Source organism: Nannospalax galili, unplaced genomic scaffold (assembly GCF_000622305.1).
Source record: "Nannospalax galili isolate Female #2095 unplaced genomic scaffold, S.galili_v1.0 scaffold56, whole genome shotgun sequence".
Taxonomy (NCBI): Eukaryota; Metazoa; Chordata; class Mammalia; order Rodentia; family Spalacidae; genus Nannospalax; species Nannospalax galili.
This window is the reverse complement of record NW_008340065.1, coordinates 3,541,728-3,563,147: the sequence shown is the minus strand read 5'-3', so window position 1 is coordinate 3,563,147 and position 21,420 is coordinate 3,541,728. Positions and strand designations below refer to the sequence as shown.

Here is a 21,420-nt window from a genome sequence, read left to right as displayed (position 1 = left end):
AGGTCAGGGATGACAAAGGCCAAGTTGCAGGGGTAGAAGGGGGCAGGTGAACAGCAGCAGCCCAGGGAAGCCAGGCAGAGGCAGAGGCAGAGGCAGAGGCAGAGGCAGAGTGTTAACTACAGTACCACTTTATTAATACTGGAATCTTCACAGTGCGTTTGTTACTTGTAGCAGTGACTATTTAAATCAAGGAGAGGATGGATGTGGGGGGCGGGGGAAGAGAAGAATTTATCCAAAAATCGACAGAAAGAAAAGAAAAACAGTGGTTCAGATGGGATGTAAGGGCAGGGAAGAGTGGGGTGGGGGGAGGAAGGGTGAGTAAGAACCAGGAAAAGTGGCAAAATAAATTAAAAAAAGGAACAAGTTAACAACAGCACCAGAAAAAGTTACTTCAGTCAAAAGACGCGTTTGAAGAGTATTTCTCTGTACAAAATGAAAAATAAAACAAACGTAAAGAAGTCCCCCAAACCAAAGTCTGTGATGCAGGATGGTTGGCTCGGATCCCAAGGGGGTGGGCCTACGTATGAGGTGGTCACTAAATGGAAGAGGAGGTGGTTGGTAGGGAGAGGGGCTAGTTGCAGGTAGACGAGGGGATGGAGTATGTACATCCCTGGAGGGGAAGGAAAGGCGAAATGTGGGGGGCTGTGCTACCCCACCCCCTCCTGGGGAAGCCCCGGTCTCCCTTCCCATCGGGGCCTGGAGCCACCAAGTCTATCCTTACAGGGACTCCCTATCCAGAACTCAGCCCCACTCCAAGCGCAGGGGCTGTATCTGCCCACCCCACTTTCCATATCCCTTTCTGGCCCTTTGACAGCCCTGGGGGGGGGGGTTGGGGGATGTGGCCGAAATTCCACCTCTAGAATTCTCCATCTGGTCATCTGCATTCTTGGCCTCTATACCTGGGGGTCTGGTGACACCTGAGTTGGGTGGGCCAGGTGCTCAGTATGGCATGCCTGAGACCCTGAGATCATTCTCTGGCAGCCTCAAGAAGCCCAGCAGGAACTCCATCCACACACAGGAATTCCTGCTTTTCCAGATCCACTTGGGTGCCCCGCTAGGACCACGGCATAAGAGCACCCCTGAGCAGCCAGACCAGCCCCAACTCCATTCCATCCAGACCAAGGCAAGCTGCTCTCCCAACTGGGGGGGATGCTGCCTTGGAGTCTGCTGTCTGTTCTACAGACCCGAACCTCCTGGATCCCTCCTCTCACCTTAGACTCACATGCTTTGACTTGCTCAGACTTGGTTGCAGAGTGGAGGCTGCCACTCTTCCACCCCGCTGCTGCCATCCCCAGTCAGGGGATGGCATCTCCTCTGGCAACAGAGAGTCAAAGCCAGCCTCTGCAGACTTGCTCCAAGCTGGGCCTGCAGCTCACTCTGACCACAGCAGATGGGCCAGAGGCCCCCCGCCTGCCTCTCCAGCCTGATTCTACCAACACTTGAGACACGGGAGAGAAGAGCAGTCTCCTCCTAGTTTGGGGGAGCCAATTCCAGCCTTCTCTTGCCTTGGGCCTACAGCGGGCACTCCACATTTGTCTCTCAGGCACTCAGATACACCCTGTACCACCAGCTTACCCTACACACAGTCTTTGTCTGGGGTCAGCTCCATTTTATTCGCATAAAATAACCTCACACTCCCTAACGCTCCAGCCTCCATCCCCATCAGTGGCTGAAAATGTGAATCCAAAGTGCCTCCCTGCCACCCCACCCAAGTTAAAGTCTCAGCATGTCCAGATGCTGAAACAGCTGTGTGGGTCTTTGGACTCCTTTCCATGTAGCCCTGCCTGGCCTCCACAAGCAACACCTCACAGAGGGAGGGGAGTTGGAGGATCCCCTGAGACAAGGCCCCTATGTCTTCTCTTTCTAGGCTCTCTTTCCCTCTGAGTGGGCCTGTCTTCCAACATCAGACTGTTTCCTTAACTCTAGTCACAAATTGGATTCTCAGCTGACTGAGTGCCTGGCCTCTCTATGATCACCCTAACCCCCAAGAGAGGGGAGCCCAGGAGCAGCAGAGAGAAGGCAAGAGGGAAGGGGGAGGGGGCTCAGGCATGGACAGGAGGGAGCCAGCATTCAAGGAGAGCTGGGCATATGGCCCTGGGTGGGTGGGGGGGCAGCGTGGCTAGAACAGAATTGTGGACCCCAGGCCAGGTGGGACCCAGGTGGCAGGCCCAGCCCTTGGTTGTGGGCTCTAGGCTTTGGACAAGGCAGGGCCTGCAGGGAGGAAGAGGAGGAAGAGTAGGCAAGAAAAGTATAAAACAGGCTCCAGAACCAGTTCCAGGCCTGCAGGCGCTGTCCTGGCAAGGTGTTAAGGAAGTCACTTCTGTGAGCCACTGAGATCCAGCCTAGATGTCTCTTTTCATAAAGTGGCTGTGCCTCATTCCTGGTGCTGTTCTCTCTCCTCGCTGTGCCGTTGCTCAGAGTGGCTGCCCTTCACAGACCAGGCCACCTGTTAGTGCCACGGCCATACAGGGTGGTGCCATCATAAGATTCGGGGTGCCGACCTGTCGTTGGTGACGGTCCTGCGAAGCCGGACCCCGCGTCGGATGGCCACCAGCATGTCTTCAGCTGGGGGGTCACTGGTGGCAGCAGGGGGTGGGGTGGGCGTCTCCTCTGTAGAGGTGGCTGACAGGGCAGTGGGAAAGGGGAATTGGCCCTCACCCAGGGCATGGGCACCGGCCACCAGCTCCCCAAGCTTCTCCACCAGGCTGTGCCGGTTGGCAGCCAGCTGTTGCTCCTCGTCATCCTCAGTCGCCGGCCCGGCCCCAGCCCCTGTATAGCTGGCTGTCTCTGGGGACGGGCTGCCCCAAGCTGTGTTGGGCAGGCTGAGCCTCTTTGGGGAGGCCTTGGCCAGGTCTGGAGCCAGAGGTGAGGCCACTTCGTCCGTGTAGAAGACACATTCCTCACTGCCTGCCCGCGTGGGCCCCACATAGCCAGGGGAGTCGGGCACTGTGGGTGTCTTCACAGGAACGATGGGTGGCCGGATGGGGATGGGGCCGGCGCTGGACAGGGCACGGCGCACAGTGGGCTTGGTGGAGGGTGTGCGGCGGATGGTGGCCACACCTGGGGGTGCGCCTGAGGGTAGGCCCATGGCTGTGGGGAGCCCAGCAGTGGGCAGCCCAGCGGTGGATGCAGGGCGCTTGGTCTGGATCAGGCGGCGATAGTTCTGGGCAATGTTGCTGTTGCGAGGGATAGTGGATGATTTGTCGAACTCAGGGGGGCCCTCGCTGTCTGCATCCCCATTCACAGAGTAGCAGTCATAGTCTGAGCCTGGAGATAAGAGGTACAGTGAGCCCGGGACAAGCTGTCCCCTGAACTTTGTACCTACCCATGAGAGGAGCTGAGATGGAAGGAAGGGCCCTCTTGTGGGGCTCCATCCCAGCTGTCCATGGTGGGGCAGGGTCTTGGGCTCACCTTGAGAGGGGATGGTGTCCTCGGAGCATGAGGGTGTTGTGGTCTGCGTGCTGTAGCCACTGGAATACTGCAGGGAGTCCCGGCTGCTCTTCTGGTGCTCCAGGCTCAGTCCTCGGGTCAGCACCATGGCCAGGTCGCTGGCTGCTGGGGACACCTCCTCACCGTGCTGAGAGTAGGAAAAATGTCAGGCTAAAGCCTTGATCTCCAATTCCACCCTCTGCTGGACGTCCTGGCACTGACCTGGGGATAAAGCCTGAGGCCTGGCTTGCCCACCTACCTTGGCTGCTATGGTGGCAGGGGACATCCGTGGTCGTGGTCCCTCCTCTGCACTGGAGCCCACAGTACCTCCACCAGCGGGGCCTGGCTCTGTGTCTCGGAGAAGCTCCACTCGGTCCTTCCTCCGCTGCAGAGTGGTGGTTGAGGGCTGCTCGTGGGGACCGGCCTTGGTCCAGTCCTACAGGGTTTGGCAGGCAAGTCAGGGGGACCCTTGGCTTTACTGCCCATGATCAAGGAGGTCCTTCATTGTGGTTGAATCTCAAAGGGTGCAGATCCCTGAGGGCCAAGGCCAGAATCTTGTGGGCAGCAGTGACTGCTCTATTCCAGCAGCCCAGGGGCAGGACAGGGTGTTCTAAGATGGAAAGATGAGGCTGCAGCAGGTACCCTGCAGCTGCTTCACGGAGATAAGTGTTGTATACACACAGCTCTCTGGCTGAATCTGGCCGCCCCCTCTGTGGTGATTGCCCCAGGTCAGGAGGGCACGGGGTGGGCAGCTGATGATGGTAGTGGGGCTGGGGTCAGGGGAACTGACCGAGGTGGGGGAGCTGCACTCGCTAACAGACTGGCACGTTTCTGAGGCCTCGGAGGACGCGGAGCTGGAGGACTTCTGCCATGCAGAGGCGAGCAGGTGGTCGCAGATGGGGGCCCATAGGCAGATAGGCCAGGGAGGTGGGGAGGAGAGAAGAGTTCTGGTCACAGCGGTGGCATGCAATGGGCAGTTTGATTCAGCATTTCACCCCGTGCTCCCCTCCTAGGACTATAGCCACCAAGACCTCCGCAGAAGGCAGCAGCCCAGGGCATGTCCTGCAGGCACGGTCCCATTCATGGCCCAGCCCAAGAGCTACGTATTTTGAGGCTTCAACTTAGGATTGGCTGCTGAGGACCTGAGCATGGTGGGCAAGGAAAAGGGTGACACTGAGGATACACATGGGCATTTGGTTTGGGCATCCAGGTTGATGGTGCTACTATTTTCTCATAAAGGGGATGCCCTGGTGAGAGGGGACTATGGAGGCCCAAGGCCCAGCTTGGGCACATTCATCTGAGCTGCCCATCATGTCTTTATCTATGCAAGGTCACAAGTACAGCCCTGAGGGAGGGAGGGAAAGGTTGGCACTGGGACCAGGTCTCTGGCAGCTGCTTGGCAGGACAGGATGAGGCTGATTAGAGATGAGGCTCACAAGCTCTTAGGGTGCTGACATTCAGTGGTAGGAAGAGGATAGACTCCCAAAAAAGAGCAGTAAGGATCTGCCAAGGAAGAGGGGGCAGCTGTGCCTAGGAGGTGAGGTCATCAGCTCCCAGGTCCATGGGCTCTATGAGGGGTGCTCCCTCCATAGAATGGGGCTGTGGGGCCCTCATTGCCTGAGTATGCATGGGAGTCCCTACTGTGTGCAAGAGAATGGACTAGGAGCCCCCACTATGTGCAGCAGAATGGACTAGGGACCCTGGAGGCCCTCCCACTCCAACCAGCTGGAAAGAATAGGGAAAGTGAAATAGGGTAGAAACAGGAGAAGGGGTGAGGGGCAGGGTTTCCTAGGCAGATGCTGACTTTGGCACTGAGGTTAGAGGTATGGCCAAGTGAAGCACTCACCCCGTGATGAGCGAGTTAAGCCAAACACCCACGTCCCTGCCAAACTTTCCATGTCATCTTTGATTTAGATCCCTGGGTTTCCTACGAACTATGATGCACCAAGATCACCAGAATAAAAGAGAACAAAGCACCAGAGATGAGGATGGGGGTGGGGGGGGGATAACGCACTCGCTTTTAGCAATATGACTTAAGATTAAAACGACAGTGAAAAACTCAAGGGGGAAAGTCCAACACCCATTCATAGACAAGAATGAAAATGACACAAGCTGGGAACAGAAAGGACGTGCCTTAGTATAGTAGAGAATATCTACAAAGACATCAATCTGATGCTGGGAAAAAGGCAGGGAAACTTGCTATCAGCACTTCTCAGCACTGGGAGTCTGAGCCAGTGCAAGAAAGCACGAAAGAGAGAAAGCAAAGCCAAAGGGCTGGAAAGGAAGAAATAAGATGACATACTGAGAATCTACAAATTATCTGAATCTACAAATGGTCTGAATCAGTAAGTGATTTAAAAGTTTTTTGTTACATTTATTTATTTTGTTGTGTCTGCGGTGGGGCATATGTGCCACGGTACCTGTGTGGAGGTCAGAGGACAACCTGTGGGAATCAGTTCTCTCCTTTCATGACATGGGTCCTGGGGATTATACTCAGGTTGTCAGGGTTGGCAGCAAGCGTACCTGCAGAGCTATCTGGTCAGGCCTTAATAAGTGATTTTAACAAGGATACTGGATAGAAGGGTCAGAAAAAAAAATTCTCAATACGAGCAGCTAATAAACAGGAATGTAATCTATCATATTGAAAAACACCAAAAACCTAGAAAGAAAATCCAATAAAAGATGTGCAAGATTTTTTTACAAGAGAACTGCAAATTGGTATTGAGAGAACTTAAAGCCTAGGTCAACAGGAGACATGCTCTCCCCAGTCAAAAGCCCCAGGAGCTTTTGTGCTTTTTTTCCTTTTTGTAGTAGAATCTGATCTTGAAATTTATAAGGTAACTGACAAAGTGATTCTGAATAATAATAGTAATAGTAATAATAATAATAATAATAAAGCTGTAAGGCTTTCAGTATCAGTTATCAAGCTTTTCTAGAGAGTCTGAGTGTTTCATATGAGGGCAAAAAGTACTGGGTTCAAGCCCCAGCACCACAGACACCCACACATATACAGATACACACACTCAGATATACAGATAGACACAGACACACATAGAGATACACAACAAGGGATTTGCTACAGTTACAGCAATGGTGGTGTGGCATTGGCACAAACATAAATCAGACAGCTGGACAGAGTACAGGTCTAGAAAGAGCCACAGAGACAGAGAGAGAGAGAGAGAGAGAGAGAGAGAGACACCTGATTCTTGACCAAGATGCTACTGTAGTGAAGTAGGGAAATGATGTTGTTGTGATGTGGATGTTCACAGCTCCTAAGAATTCTACCCCCCAAGAGGTGGGGTCTTTCTTTGGGAAGTGATCAAATCCTGAGCGTGGTGCCCTCACAATGGGATTGGTGCCCACATAAATGAGGCCTGTTGGAGCTAGTCTGCCCCTCCACCATGGGGAAGACAAGGCAAGACGCCTTCTGTGAACCACAGCAGGAATAACCAGACACTGATCTGCTGGTCCAGCCTCCACAAGTGTGAGGAGTGATTTCTGCTGCTTATGATTTGTTCAGTTTACAGTATTTTCTTATTTATGGCTCAAACAGTATAAGGAAGATCAATAGATTGTCCTAAGTTAATAAGAAAGCTGTACGGAAAAAAAGGCCCCTTACTTCACAGCACATAGGCTCACACACAGTCAATGAGCTCAAGATGTAAATGAAAAAAGATTAAAAAAGAACTTTTAAAGGAAAACATCTTTGTCACCTGGGAAGGAATCTTAATGAGGGGCTGTCTAGACTAGGCTGGCCTATGTACTTGTCTGTGGGGGATTGTCTTAACCAAGTTAACTGATATGGGAAGACCCAGGCCAATGTAGGGGTCCTGATCTGTTTAAGAACAGAAATCGAGCTGAGTGCATCAAGCAAACATACATGCACGCATCTTCTCTGCTCTTAACTGTGGATGTGATATGACTGGATGTTTGAAGTTCTGGCCTTCATTTTCTCACAACGATGTCACCTGGGACTATAAACTGAAATAAACCCCTTTCTTCCCTAAATTGCTTTTTGTCAGGGTATTTTATCACAGCAGCAGAAATGAAACCAAAATATCAGGGAACTCTCTAAAAGTCCTGAAAATGGAGAGCAGCTAAATAAATGATATATTCACTCAAGGGTGTGCTATACCAACATGAAGATGATACCTGTCTCCACATCAAACAGATGATTTTCATCAACGCAATGCTAAGCAGAAGCCAGAAGTAAAAGGTCCATACTATATGACTTCATATATATATGTATATGTGAACATATATAGGTGTACACACACAATCTTTTTGGTGTTAGGATCAAACCCAGACTTCATGCATGCTATACAAGTACTCAACAACTGATTTATACTCCAAGCCTAGTAATTTATATATACATATATGTATACACATGCATACACACACACACACACACACACACTGTGTGTGTGTGTGTGTGTGTGTGTGTGTATAAATCTAGCCAGCAATTACTCTGGATTGGCGGTGGGGGAGTAGCAACTAGGGTAGTGCAGAGGCTTTAAGGTGACAATCAAGCTGTGCTTTGTTCATGGGGCTGGCTGCTTGGGTGTGTTCAAGTTTGCAGATTTATTGGGTGTGTCACTGTGATATATTTAGTCTGTGTGTATAGAATACATCAATAAAAAAGTTCTTAGAGACTCAGTGGTGGGCTGGAGAGATGGCTCAGCAGTTAAGAACAATGGTTGTTCTTGCAGAAGACCTGGGTTCGAATCCCAGCACCCGCATGGCAGCTAACAACTGTCCGTAACTCCAGTCCCAGAAGATCTGACAGCTTCTTCTGAACTCCGAGGGCATTGCATGACATGGGTGCACTTAGCTACATGCAGGCAATACATGCATACATGTAAAATACAAAAAAAAAGACTCAGTGGTAACGGATTTTAACTCAGAATCAAAGAAATATTTATGAGTCCATAATGGTATAAATAAGTAATTGCGTACACAAATGAATGGAGAGAAGGGACAGGGCTTTTTTTTTTTTTTGCAGTGGGATTTCAGTTAATAAGAGTGGGGGGGTGATGGAAGTGAGAAATCAGTATTATGAACACACAGGCAAGGATGCTAAAATTAAGGAGTGAAAGAATGAGGGGGGGCAGGGTATTAACGGGGTCTCAAGGTGTCCCCTGTAAGGTATTTTATTAATTACAAAGGGAAAAATGATAACTGAACAGTGGGGAGGTCTGGTCAACCCCACCTGAATCAAGAATCAGGGTGAGGATCACAAGTCACGAGGCAAAATGGTGTGACGCAGCTGATCTGGCACATCAAGATGGTCACAGCACCACTTCTGTGGCGTTCTTGCCTTTTGTTTTGAACAGGAACATATCAGACCAGCCCAGGGAGGCATTCTGCGAATGCCTTCGAAACATCAAAACTGGAGGAGGCAAAAACTGGGACCATCAGACACTGGAGAAGCACAGACTCACTGCAGCACGAGATTCTAGACTGGCCCCTGGACCAGATTAAAGAACAGCAGGGAGAAAACTAGCTAAATGTGAAAACCAGGCTGCAGAACAGTTGGTAGTGCTGAACCAGTGCTAGTTCCCTGGTTTTGAAAGCTGTTTGGAGGCTGGGAATGTAGCTCTATGGTAGAGCGCTTATCTAGCATGCATAAGGCCCTGGGTTCAATCTCTAGTACCAGGAAAAAGAATTGAAAGTTTGTATTTAAGCCAGGTGTGGTGGCTCAAGCCTGTAATCCCAGTGCTTAGGAGGCTGAGGCAGGAGGATTGAGAGTTTGGGGCCAGCCTGAAGTACATAGTGAGACCCTGTCTCCAAAACACTAGGTGAGTTTTAAGGGGTGGGGGTGGGAGGGAAGAAAACTGGTAGCTCCATAAGACGTCAACATTGGGAAAGACTGAGGGGAGGGCATTTGGGGGTCTTTGTACTCTGTTTGCAACTTTCCACAAGCCTAAAACCAAACAAGCTAGACATGGTGGTGCATCATTGTAATTCTAGCACTTGGTTGAAGCCAGGGGGATTGCTGGTTTGAGGCCAACCAGGGCTCCATAGTGAAAACTTGCCCTTGCTAAAAAATGTGAGAGGAACAATTAAACAAAAATGTCCTAACCCCTCAATAGGCAGGTCAAGTTGCAAAAAAGAAATAAAAGTAGATTGGAAGACAGGCCTAAAGAAATTATCTGGAAAGCAGTGTGGAGAAACAAGGGGATAAAAAAAAAAAAAAAAAAAACAACCTTGAATCAAGAGACACAGAAAGACAGAAGGTGTGGCACACATTTAATTGTAATCCCAGCAGGAGGGACTAGAAAGCAAGTAAACAGATAATGGCCGGGAGCTGGGAGCTGGGAGCTGGGAGCTGGCTGTCGGGAAAGTGCTTGCCTTGCAAGCCTGATGGCCTGAGTTTGGGTCCTAGAACCCACATAAAAAGGTCAGGTGTGGTTGTGCACGCTTGTAAGCCCAGCACTGGGGAAGCATCCACAGGTGGATCCCTGGGGCTTGCTGGCCAGCCATCCTAGTCTAGTTGGTGAGTTCCAGGCCAGTGAGAGACCCTGTCTCAAAAAATAAAAGTGGATGAGGGACAATCCCCAAGACTGACCTCTGGCCTCCACATACACCTGCACATGCATGTACCTATGAATACACATGCAGACACACACAGACACACAGAAAGGAGAGGCTAGCCTGCCCTACATGAGACCATACCTCAAAAACTACCATGCACACAAATGGCTAGGGTAGAGGTGTAGTTCAGTGATAGAATGTTTGCCTACTATATACAAGGCCCTGGATCTGATCACCAGCATAGAAGAAAAAAAAAGATACTGTCAGATTGGATAAAACAATAAAATCCAGGCATATGCTATTTATGAGACTCATCTAAAACATGATACATGTGTTTAAAAGCACGGAGATGGAGATCAATGATACAAATACGGAAGAGGATGAACCAGTCTTCACAGCAGTTAAGCAGTTACACCCCCTCCCCCATTGCCTGAGGCTAGCTTCCCACCCCAGGAGGTCCTTCTGATGCCCTCTCACCTGGCTGGTGATATCTGAAGGCATGGGTGAGGGGGGCTTGGAGTAGGTGGCATCCTGGGAGACGAAGCCAGAGTCGTGGGAAGAGACGCTGGAGAGGCGGGTGCTGGCTGGCTGCGCCAGGCTGCGGTAGCGACAGGTGGAACTGGGTGAGTATGTTTGGGCACCCCCAGGCCATGGGGCTCCGCCACCCTTGGCACTGCTACTGCTGGTGGGGGCACTAAGGGAGTGAAGGAGAAGGGCAAAGCAGCCAGACAGGGAGATACAGGGGTGTGTGTGGAGGGGAGGGTGAAGGGTAATGGATGAGGGTGGAGACAGAGATGAGGGGCAAAGGAAGGAAAAGATAATGTCAGACTACGAGAGACCCAGGTACTACTGAGAAGTTTTGGGATGGTGCGTCAAGGCAGAGCAGGAACAGGAGATGCCAAGCTCCTGGCCCTGGAGTGCCTCAGTGCCGGGGAGTCCTTGCCAGAGCACATCCAGTGTGAGGAATCCCTCTGCCTCCCACACTGTCATTAGATTGTGTCCTTAGGTTCACAATGGGGAAGCTGAGTCACCAGGCATAGAACAGCAAGAACCAGAGAACCAGCCTGATCGTTTCTTCTCAGAGCCTGCTACTTGGCTGTCTGATCACAGTTGGATATCTGGTGTGGTGATGGTGTGTCTGGAAATGGAGGTGGCTTGCCAGGTAGAGCCTAACTCTTCCACCACCTTGTCACCGCTCTCTTCTAGGTGTCTAGTTTTCTGTGGCTCCTGTTTCTGCAGGGCCATCCTACCCCTGGTCAGCATTCTTGGCAGTGAAGACTGTTCTCCCAAATGTGACCTTTGGGCCTCCTCAACCCTGCCCTGGCTCATACATCTCCTTTGTAATCAACATTATCCCCTGGGACAGTTACCAGTACTCACTCAAGGTCTAAAGAGGCCCCAGTAGCCCTGGGCCCACCTCTCCCTGTAGGATAAGCTGATGAATGGGTCCATCCAGCTTCTTTCTAGCTCCCAGTAAGAGAATTCTGGGGAGAGAGTTGCCTGGGACAGAGCCTCTCTAACCTGCTCTGTGTTTGCTGCCCTCCTTACCTGAGGACACTTGAATCATAATCATCTCCTCTGAATCTAGCCCCAGGGCCAGCCTGATGATTGAACAAGACTCCTGGCCTCTCTCCATCCCTGTGAAACCTCAGGAGCCCAGTTAGGCCAGGGCTGGAGACCGTGACAGCTGCTTGTGACCAACTTAAGGAAACAGCCAGGCTGTAGTGCTCTTTACCCTCTAGTCCCAACACATGTTCCCAGAAGCCTCCACATTTTTCCTTGATTTTAGATTCTTTTATTATTTTGTTTTGTTTGAGACAGGGTCTCATAGAGCCCAGGTTGGTCTCCAACTTGATATATAGTTGAGAATGACCTTGAACTAAGGATCTTCTTGTTTCTACCCACCAAATGCTAGGATTACAGGCATGCATCACCCCACTTGACTTTTTAAATTTATATTTGAGACGGGGTCCGGCCTTCGATTCTCAATCTTCCTCTTTCCATCTCCCAAGTGCTAGGATTACTGGTGTGCATCACCATGCCTGGCTTGATCTTACATTATTACTATTACTGTAACACACTGTCCTAGGCTTGGCAGAGATCAATGGCTAAATGCTACAACTGAAGTGTCTCAGTTTCCCCTTCTGTGCAATGGGGACAACACTATGCCTGACACAGTGCTGTCAGGGTTCAACGTAGAAAAACCCTGGCACACAGTGACATTCCAGCAATGAAGCCATTGTCCCCTTTCCTGCCAATTGAAGGATGTGTCCTTCTTCCATACATGAAAAGCCCTTGGACACTTAGATGCTGTGTGAGTTCTGGGGCTCTGAAATAACTACTAATGAAGCTTTGCTGGCAGCTTCTCCACCCCAAAACACCCTCCATGAGCCCCTAGCCACCCACCTGCACATGCTGGACTTCCGAGAACTGGAGCTGCTGGGTGATGAGGGTGGGGTCTGGTAGGACCAGCTGTAGTCAGAGCCCTTCAGATCTTTGATCACCTGGACAGAGATGTGGGTGGAGGTCACAAGAGGCACCTACCAACCTATAGCACATCTTGTGCTTCTGGAGCCCCTCAGAGATCTGGTAGGCAGGACATCCTCCACTCTATTCTCAACTGTGAACCACACACCAGAAGACCCTGAGGATCTCAAGCCTAACCCTAACCACTTGATACATTATCCCCACTGAGCTCAGTTGGACAAGGGAGCTGGGGGCGGGGAGCAGATTCTATGGCTTGTGGAGGGGCTGGTCCCACTAGAGCAGGCAGAGAAGACAGGCAGACAGACACAGCAAAGACACGAAGCTGCATAGCCCCCAGGATCTGGGGTAGGGGTCACGAGAGATACAGGTGCTCCTGAGGACTCATGGCAGAGGAGCCAGGTGGAAGTGCCATGACACTGGGAGTCAACACTGTCACTAGACCTCTCTTTAGAGCGCTGGAAGGACTTGGTGAGGTGACCAGAGGAGAGTACGCAGTAGAGTGTGGAACACACAGGAAGTGCCCAAGGAATGCAGTGGCAAGGGGCTGCCCAGTGCATGTGTGCAGGAGATGGGCCTGGTTCTAGGGGCAGTGACAGGGTTCTGGGAGTGAATGACAGTCAGGCATCACAAAGTTAGGAAAGGCTAAACCTCAGGGACCTGATTTCTGCTCTTCTGTCTGAACCCTGCTGAGTCCTGAGCCCTTCAGTCCTTATCTGGGCAGGTGTTCCCAGAAACCCCACAGGGGCTGTTGGAAGGTAGTGCCTCCCCAAAATGCTGTCCTCTTTTCTCCTTTACTGTCCCCAACTGAAGACAGGACTATCCCGGCCCTGGCCTTAGCCCTTGGCCCTAGGACTGGCCGCACCTGCTCACTGGCGGGAGGCAGCTTGTGGGGTTCCGCGGTCAGCACCACCAGGTCGTCAATGATGCCCTGCAGGTGGGTGATCTCTCCCAGCATGGTCAGCTCGCCGTTCTGAGGAAGCAGCCCATCAGTCCCTAGGCTGTGCACCTGCCCACCCACTCTGGAGAAATAGGCCTGTCAGGTGAGACTCTCCTCTTTCCCCCTTCCCTGTTAACCAATGCTGGTACAGGCTTGAGTCCAACCAGGTGGCTGCTGCAACCATCTGTCCAGACTCAAGTGGCCCTGAATGCACCTAGCCAGGGATCACCAAGAAGTAACCTTGGAGGTCAAGAGATCTACCCAGGGTCTAGTGGGGTCCAAGTCACCAAGAGACCCACCACCACAGGCTGCAGGAAGGTAATGAAGGTGCAGAACCGGCCCCGCTCCTCGATCAGTGCCCGGCGCACTGCCTGCTTCTCTGTCTCCTCCAGCAGTAGATACATGTCATTGACGTCCTGTAGGGCACTGTCCAGCTGTGGTTGCAGGTCTCCTTTCCCTGCAGGGGTTGGGAGGAGAGGCCGCGCTGGGGACGCTGGCCTGGTTGGCTGCACCCATGGCTTAGGCCCCCATGGTGGTGTCCTGGGCCGTGGGGCTGGGCATACCATGGGGACAAGGGAGCTGGGGGCGGGGAGCAGATTCTATGGCTTGTGGAGGGGCTGGTCCCACCAGAGCAGGCAGAGAAGACAGGCAGACAGACGCACAGTAAAGACATGAAGCTGCATAGCCCCCAGGATCTGGGGTAGGTAGATGATCTGGGGTAGGGAGGCCAGCCGGAGGTCTCTGTTACCCAAGATGCCTTCACTCCCCCAGCACGGCAGCCCTAACCTAAAGCGGTACTGGGAAGTGGCTAGAAGCAGGACAAAGGAGAGCAGGGTGGGGAGCTCAGCTGCAGGCCAGGCTACTGGAGGGTGCAGGGATCAGTAGAGGTAGTGGCTGGGCTTGGGGAGGAAAGAGGGTGTCTCAGCATGGGTCACCACTCAGCTAAGGAACCAAGGAACAAGGACAGCAACAACAACAGCAACACAAGAAAGCATTGAGAGAGACAGAGAGAGGTGAGAGAATGATGTGGAGGAGACGGTGAGGCGACAGTAAGGACCTGGCTGGCTTGGTGGGAATGGGGCAGCCAGGGCTTGTGCCCCCCACCCTGCCCAGCCAGCCAACCCCTCCTGGCCTGGCAGACTGACCCAGCAGTGGCTTGGGACTCATTCCTGACCAGGAGCCCCAGGGGGACTGTGCCCCAGGCCCCGCCCTCGGTGGACCAACCGCCTTCCTCGCTCCTCCTTGGCCTGGAGAGGCTCCTTCCAATGGCCCTGAGCTGGGGGAGACAGACAAATGCGACAAGGACGGGAGGAGCAGCTGGAGGGTGGAGGGACGGACATTTGACTTACCAAGTAGCTCTACAGGAAGGATGTGGGAGGAGGAGAGGAGGAGAGACAGAGAAAGAAAGAATGTGTGAAAGACAGCCGGATGGACAGAGCCACTCCTGGGGTGGGGTGGGGGGGCCTGGGCAGTCTGGGGTGCAGGGTGCTCCCTCGTCCCACCCGGCATGTTGGAGTGTCCTGTGTTAGGAACATGATCCCCTTAGCCAGAATGATGCCCTGGGGGTGTCCCACAGGGTGGTGGGGGCTACTGAGTGGGGCCCGGGGGCTGGGCCGCAGTAGGCCGCTGTGGGCCCTACCTTTGCGTGCTTTCTTTTGTAGTTTCAGCGTGTCAGAAGACTTCTTTTTGATCTCATGCCTGGCTCGTTTGTACTCTGTGTAGGGGTAAGAGGAGAAGCTATAGTGGGGGGAGGTCCCTGTGGAGAGGTATGGGAAGCCCCCGCAAGGCCCCACCCCACCTTTTGCGTGGTCCTTGTCCAGTTGGTTGGCTGACTTCTTCCAGTCTTCAATGCGCTCCTGCAGTGGATTGATGAGACTCTCCAGCAGCGCACTGTGGGGTGGGAGCTGCGGGTCAGGGCTAGGTGGCTGGGTTAGGGCAGGGGTGGCCTCCCTGGGATAGGATGCCCCTCACCCGACTGCTGTGCCCACTCACTTGGTGAACTGCCGCAGCTTGGTCTCAATGCTGCGGTGGCGCATGCACATGCGTGTGAGTGCCGAGCCGATGTCCCGTGTGGCCCCTGGTAAGGAAGCAAGCTGCATGGGAAGGGGTCTGGATGGGGGCCTCTGTTGTCCCAGCCTCAGGCCACTAGGGGGCGCGCTGTCCCATGAAGGCTACTGCTGACCTGTTCCCATCTCACGAAATCCTGCAATCCTGTCACCCCCTGCAACCAGGGTTGGGCCATCCAGGCCATCCTAGCTTTCAGGGGCTGTGGATGCCCTACTGGTCAGGCCTAGAGCCTTCCTTGCCTCCTATCTGGAAGAGGCCTGCAGGAAAGATGAGTCAGCCAAGAAGCCTAAACAAGTTCCCTCCAGGTGTGTCCAGATTCTAGGGGATGCACACCCCTGGCTTGTGTTCTTATTACTCAAAAGAACGTAAGTCCACGTGCCTGCTACGCCAACTGGGAGGCAAAGGGACCACCAAGCCCCCAAGGACTTTTGCCCTGCCTTACACAGCTCTCAGAAAGGCACATGGGGGCGACTGAGAAACTATAGATGGATATACTATACAGTAGGGCCAACAATGGCAACTGAGGGGTTAACTGAGCTGCCCACAGTAACTGGAGGATCTCCCAGTAACCTCCCTGTCACTGCTCACCCGTCCCATCCCATCATCGCAGAAACCAAGGTCTCCATTCTGGGCCTGGTATCCTTCTCACAGCCCATACCCCACTCAGCCTTTCCAGCCTCCCAGTCCACTGGGGACGTCCCCCACCTCCAGCTACGCCCCCTCCCCACCTCGGGTGTTGGTGGCCATGTCAGCTACTTTCTGGAAGGCATCTAGGAAGGCCACAGCAGCCAGCACGGTGGTCCTGGGGAGATGCACAGTGGGGTGGATAGTCAGTGGGTGAGAGGTCCTTCTCTGCCCGTCCCTCCCCAACTGGGATACCCTGGGCAGCCTCACCTCAGCTGGGAGTGCAGCTTCGTGGCCTTGGAGTTGAAGTCCTCCCAAATGGGGTAGGAGCTCTGTGGAGAGGTGGGAGAGGAAGTAGGACTTTGTGAGAGGGGACTACAGGGCTCCCACATGCTGCCCAGACTCTGAGTAGCTTCTGAGATGGCCCTGTGCCCTGTGGGAAGAGACACAGGACCAAGCAAAGAGAAGTCCATCCTGTCTGTGGGTGATGGCCATGAAGTCCCATGCACACTCAGGGGAGATGGAGGCAATGGATGGGAAGACAGTCTCCTTGGGGCTCACTTGTAAGCATCTGGGCTGAGCCCAGTGAAGAGCGCTGTATCCCCAACACATGCAAAGAAAGGTGGGCACTGACCTGAGAGCGCTTTGGGGGAGAGTTGGTAGAAGATGGAGGCTGGCAGAGCTAAAGGCATGCCAGGTCTAACGTGGCCCCGGAAGCTGCTGCGGGCAGGCCAGTCATCCCCAGCCAGCAGTGGTGGCTCCCAGGCCCAGGGAGGCTGTAGATGCTACACAGCCTGGCTAGCCTGCCTGGGACAACTAGGCCCCAGGCTGAATGGGGCCTTGTGCGGCCAACAGAGCCACCTTTCTCCAACCCCTCCCCTCCCCTCCAGGGGAACAGTGTGGCCTTTATCCCAGCCTGGTCAGAGGCTCTATGCTGGGAGGGGGTTTCCCAGTAGGGAGGTTGGGCTCCTGGCGACCGAGTTGTCCAGTCTGATTAAGGGGTTTTTCTGGCTAATGCACTCTTCCCATGGCTGCCAGGCCTAGAGAAAGCTCAGTCCTTGCCTGGGGGCCCCGGGAAGACCTTGCTCTTTGAAGGGGAGCCCCCAGTTAGCAAAGGCCCAGTCCCTGCCCCACAGACGGTGATGGGTCTTTGCTTTCCCAAGGTAAGGGGTCAGCAGGGCCCCAGGCCAGCCTCAGGGAGGCTGTGCTTGGTTGGGACCCCAGCTTGCCCCTCCAGGCAGCAAGGAGCAGGCTACTTCACAGACCCTCAGAAACACCCTCTCGCTGCCCAGCCAAACCGATGTCCATTTGAGAAGTGCACCACGGCTGGAACAGGAGTGGGAGGCTGTGGGTGGATTGTCCTCACCAGCACAGCTCTGGATAAAGGGGCCTGGGAGGCTGTTCCTAGCAGTCTCCCAGGAGCTAACCCAGGCTTTGGCCACCAGGGGTCTTTCGAGAGGGGGCACCCTTACACCACCTAAACTCCACTCAGATCTTCCATGCAGGGAAAATGCTGGGGTCCAAGGTGTCCAAAGCCAGTTATCCTGGTCATAGGAAAGCTTAGTGCCCCCACCCCACCACGCCCCAGCAGCTTACAGATAGTTTAAGAGCAAAGGAGAACAAGTTAGGGAATGTGGAATGCAGGCCTAGTTCCCCTCAGCAGGTGAATCTGAGCACCTGTCTTTTTTAAAAATTGTATTTATTTTGGGGCTGGAGAGATGGCTCAGCGGTTAAGAACACTGGCTGTTCTTGCAGAAGACCGGGGTTTGAGTCCCAGCACCCACATGGCAGCTAACAACTGTCTGTAACTCCAGTTCCAGGGGATCCAACAGCCCTCTTCTGTCCTCTGTGGACTTTGCACAACATGGGTACACCTACCTACATGCAGGCAATACACACATACACATAAAAATAATAAAGTAGCTGGGCATGGTGGTGCATGCCTTTAATCCCAGCACTCGGGAGGCAGAGGCAGGTGGATCTCTGTGAGTTCAAGGCCACCCTGGTCTACATAGTGAGTTCCAGGACAGCTGGGGCTACAGAGAGACCCTTTCTCAAGAAGACCAAAGATAAATAAATAAAATATTTTAAAATATATTTGTTTTTATGTGTATGAGTATATTGCCTGTATGTATGTAAATGTATCCATGTTGTGCAATGCCTGTGGAAGTCAGAAGAGGGCGCTGGATCCCCTTGGAACTGGATACAAGGGATGGTTGTTAGCTGCCATGTGGGTGCTGGGAATTGAACCCTGGTTTTCTGCAAGAGCAACCAGTGCTCTTAATGGCTGAATCATCTCTCCAGCCCCAGCACCTGATTCTTTAAGGACCCAGAACTTTCTCTCATGTTCACATGGGTCATAAAAGACCTTACAATCAAAGAAGAGGAAAGGCCTAAATGACAGGTGCCCCAGGGAGAGCATCAGCTTTGTCTGGCCCAGGTTCTAAGTTCCCATGTGTCATCATTAGCCACATGAACTGCACCTGGTGGCCAGGTGCTCTGGATGGCCAAGCACTGGCTCAGTCCTTGCAATGTATGCTCCTGTGACATCTTTACAATGCCTTGGAGGTGAATCCCATCACTGCTCCCAGTTCCCCAAGGGAACTGGAGACCCAGAGAAGCTAAGTGATTTGCCCGAGGTCACAGAGGTCTGGGATCAAGGTCTGGTCCCATATTTGACACATCAGGGTAGAGGGATCCTGTTTCTGGGGAAGCAGGGAGATGAGTACCTACATAGCTTCTAGGTGGGGAGGTGAGAGGGAATGAGCATGGAAAAGACATCCAGCTCTGCCCCAAGCACAAGGATGCTCCCAAATGGCAGAGTGAGATGCTCAATGGCTAGAATGAGACTGATGTGGAGGCTGCTGTGCTGTGGCTCCGATGGTCTTTGTGTCTGGGGGCAATGAGGCTCTAACCCCAGAAGGGGCTTTTGGGGTCACCCTGTGCAAGGTCCCCTCCTCTGATCTTGTTTCTTCATTCGCAAATCAGGCAAAGGAATGTCTTTATCTCATGGAGCTTGTGTGTGGGCTCCAGGGAGCACTTTCTGCAGTCAAAACACGTAGCAGGTAGTGAGTGCTCAGCACTGGTTAAGAGGTCAGGAGTCCCACCTATCTGCTAGGGGCCCCCACTCTGGAAGGGAGGCAAGACTGTAAGAAGCCCACTTTCTGGATAGCCCAGTGTGTTGCCCAGTCATATAGCCCTAGCTGAGTCCAAGTTTTTGCCTCTGGGTTGCGCTGGCCTGAGACAGAGGGGGCAGCGTAAGCTCCCCAGGACCCTCCTAACCTCTGGACGTGTACTTGCCTCTGTCCATTCAGCTCCAGATATAAATGGGAGGACCCCTCCTCCTGTGCCACCCCTCAGCCCAGGTTGGGACTCCCAGTTGCTCTAGAGGGAGTGTTGTGCAACCAGGAGTCTTGCTGGGGAGCAGCCCCATGGGGCAAAGCCAAGTCTCAAAATGGCTAGCCAGCTGGTGGCTACTGAGTGGGACAGCCAGAAGTGGCTTCCTCAAATCCAGTCAATCAGCCTCTAGGCCAATCCCTTTTATCATGCCAGGGTCCCGGATCACATGCATGTCATTGGTAGGGGCATACTACTGTACATAGTGTGACAATACTTGGTGAAATCATTCCTATTTTGCTCCTACATGTCTAGAAATCCTGGCTGCCATTTTGCCTGAGTCCCTTGCTGAGATTGGACCTGCATCTCATCTCTGAGTTCCTTGCAACTAGCGGAAACGGAGGAACGGAGGAAACAGTCCTGTTGTCTCCTCTGCTTGCTGCAATGTTTGCTGAGTGGCTGCCAGTGGGAAGCAGTGCGGGTGGTTCCCACCCTCTACAAGCCTGGGAGTGGCTGGGGAGGTGGTCTGGGCTGCCCAGTTTCAGAAAGGGACCCTGGTGCCAGGGCTGTAATATGCATGAAGTGGGCAGAGACTACTGAGGCCCTCAGGTGGAGTTGCCAAGGATGGTAGGGTGCGGGGGCAAGTGCAGCATCATGGGGCAGTGGGGGGCAGTGACACACTGCTAACTATGCAGTGCCAGGCCACCGTGGCTTCAGGCCTCTTCCTAGGGGTCAGGGATCTGACAGCTGCCTCCCTATACTGAGGGTGTTCCTTTGGCAGCACTAAAAGGGAGCCCCCTTCCTAAAGCACCTGTCTCTTTGGTGGTCTGTACCTGTATGTGGGTTCCCTGGCCCCCTGGGTCTGGTAGGAGTCTATGTTGTTCTTGGTAAGTATGTGTGAGCTTGGTGTGTGTGTGGGGGTGCCTTAGGAGTTCCTGTGTGGAGCCCAGTTCCATCCCCTGTCTGCAATTCTGCCCCTTCATCATAGACTAAAGTGGGCAGTGGAGAAGAATCAAAACGTTTGGCTGTGAGTGCCCACCTTGCCACTGGAGCTGGGCCTTCACTGACTAGTCAGTTTGGGAAGCCCTGTCAAACACTGGCCACGGAAGGGGGGGGGCAGAGAGAACCCGGTAAGTCCCCAGATGAACAATAAGGGCTGGGGTCAGAAGCAGGGTCCAAGGGTCTCCTTAATGACCTTACGCCATTCCCAGGTCTGTTTCCCAATCTAAAAGGGGGGCCTGCTCAACCTGACCTTGGGTAAGAGTCTGAGGGGGAAGCGTTCCCTCTGGTTGCTCCACCAGCCCCAGCCTTCTCCCTGCCATTTCCCAAGGTTCAAACCCAAGGCCTTGGAGTCCTGGAGCTTACTGGGGTTGTTGAGGAGGGGGGGGGGGCGGGGCTGGGCCGCGCAGAGGACGAAGCTGGCAGGGAAGGAGTTAACGGTTCTCTGCTTTATTATTTTTTCCTGCCTCGGCGGTGACAGCATTGTCTGGGCTTAGGTCCGTCGGGGTAGGAGGGGGGCATTGTGGTGGAAGGGGGCGAAAGCCCCTGAGACCCCAGACGCGTCAATGGTCCTTAACGGTCGGCCCGGGGGCCAAACCCCATTCACAGTGTGGGGGTCTGGGGCGCAGAGCGCTCGCGGATGCGCAGATTCGGGTCGGGGACACTTGAGCCGACCCTGGGCATCGCACGGACACCCCAACACGCGAGCACGCACACCCCCGAGACAGGCACCGGGAGACCTGGGCGCACCGCGGGCGCGGGCAGGACGCGCGCAGACAAGGACACATAGACACCGCGCCGCACGGCCACAGTAGGGCTCGGCTGCCCCGCCGCCACGTGTCCCCGGAGGGGACCCGCACCCCGCACCCGCCCCGGTTACCTTCATGTCGTTGACGATGGCCTGGAAGAGCCCGCCCAGGGCGCCGCACTCCTTCTCCGCTGTCTCCATGCTGGGGCCGGGCCGCGGCTGCAGGGCGCGCTGGGGCGCGGGGAGCCGCTCAGGGGAG

The 21,420-nt window shown here is 53.6% G+C and overlaps 1 protein-coding gene across 9 annotated transcripts; it reads right to left on the bottom strand.

Annotated features, from left to right (window-relative positions):
* Positions 1-107: 107 nt before the first annotated feature.
* Positions 108-21,414, bottom strand: Mtss2 (MTSS I-BAR domain containing 2). Of its 9 annotated transcripts, none has more exons than XM_008834972.2 (15): positions 21,294-21,414; positions 16,349-16,410; positions 16,183-16,256; positions 15,380-15,464; positions 15,186-15,277; positions 15,027-15,101; positions 14,737-14,745; positions 13,687-13,844; positions 13,313-13,420; positions 12,370-12,467; positions 10,441-10,657; positions 4,220-4,294; positions 3,689-3,865; positions 3,412-3,577; positions 108-3,267 (listed from the first exon to the last, which is right to left on the bottom strand). In XM_008834972.2, the coding sequence occupies exons 1-15, from the start codon at positions 21,360-21,362 to the stop codon at positions 2,480-2,482; spliced, it is 2,253 nt and encodes a 750-aa protein (XP_008833194.1). In that variant the 5' UTR covers positions 21,363-21,414; the 3' UTR covers positions 108-2,479. The 9 variants fall into 9 exon arrangements, with proteins under 9 accessions (XP_008833194.1, XP_008833197.1, XP_008833199.1 ...); XM_008834975.3 differs by having other exon boundaries at positions 10,441-10,561; XM_008834977.3 differs by lacking the exon at positions 21,294-21,414 and adding an exon at positions 16,713-16,810.
* Positions 21,415-21,420: the final 6 nt, after the last annotated feature.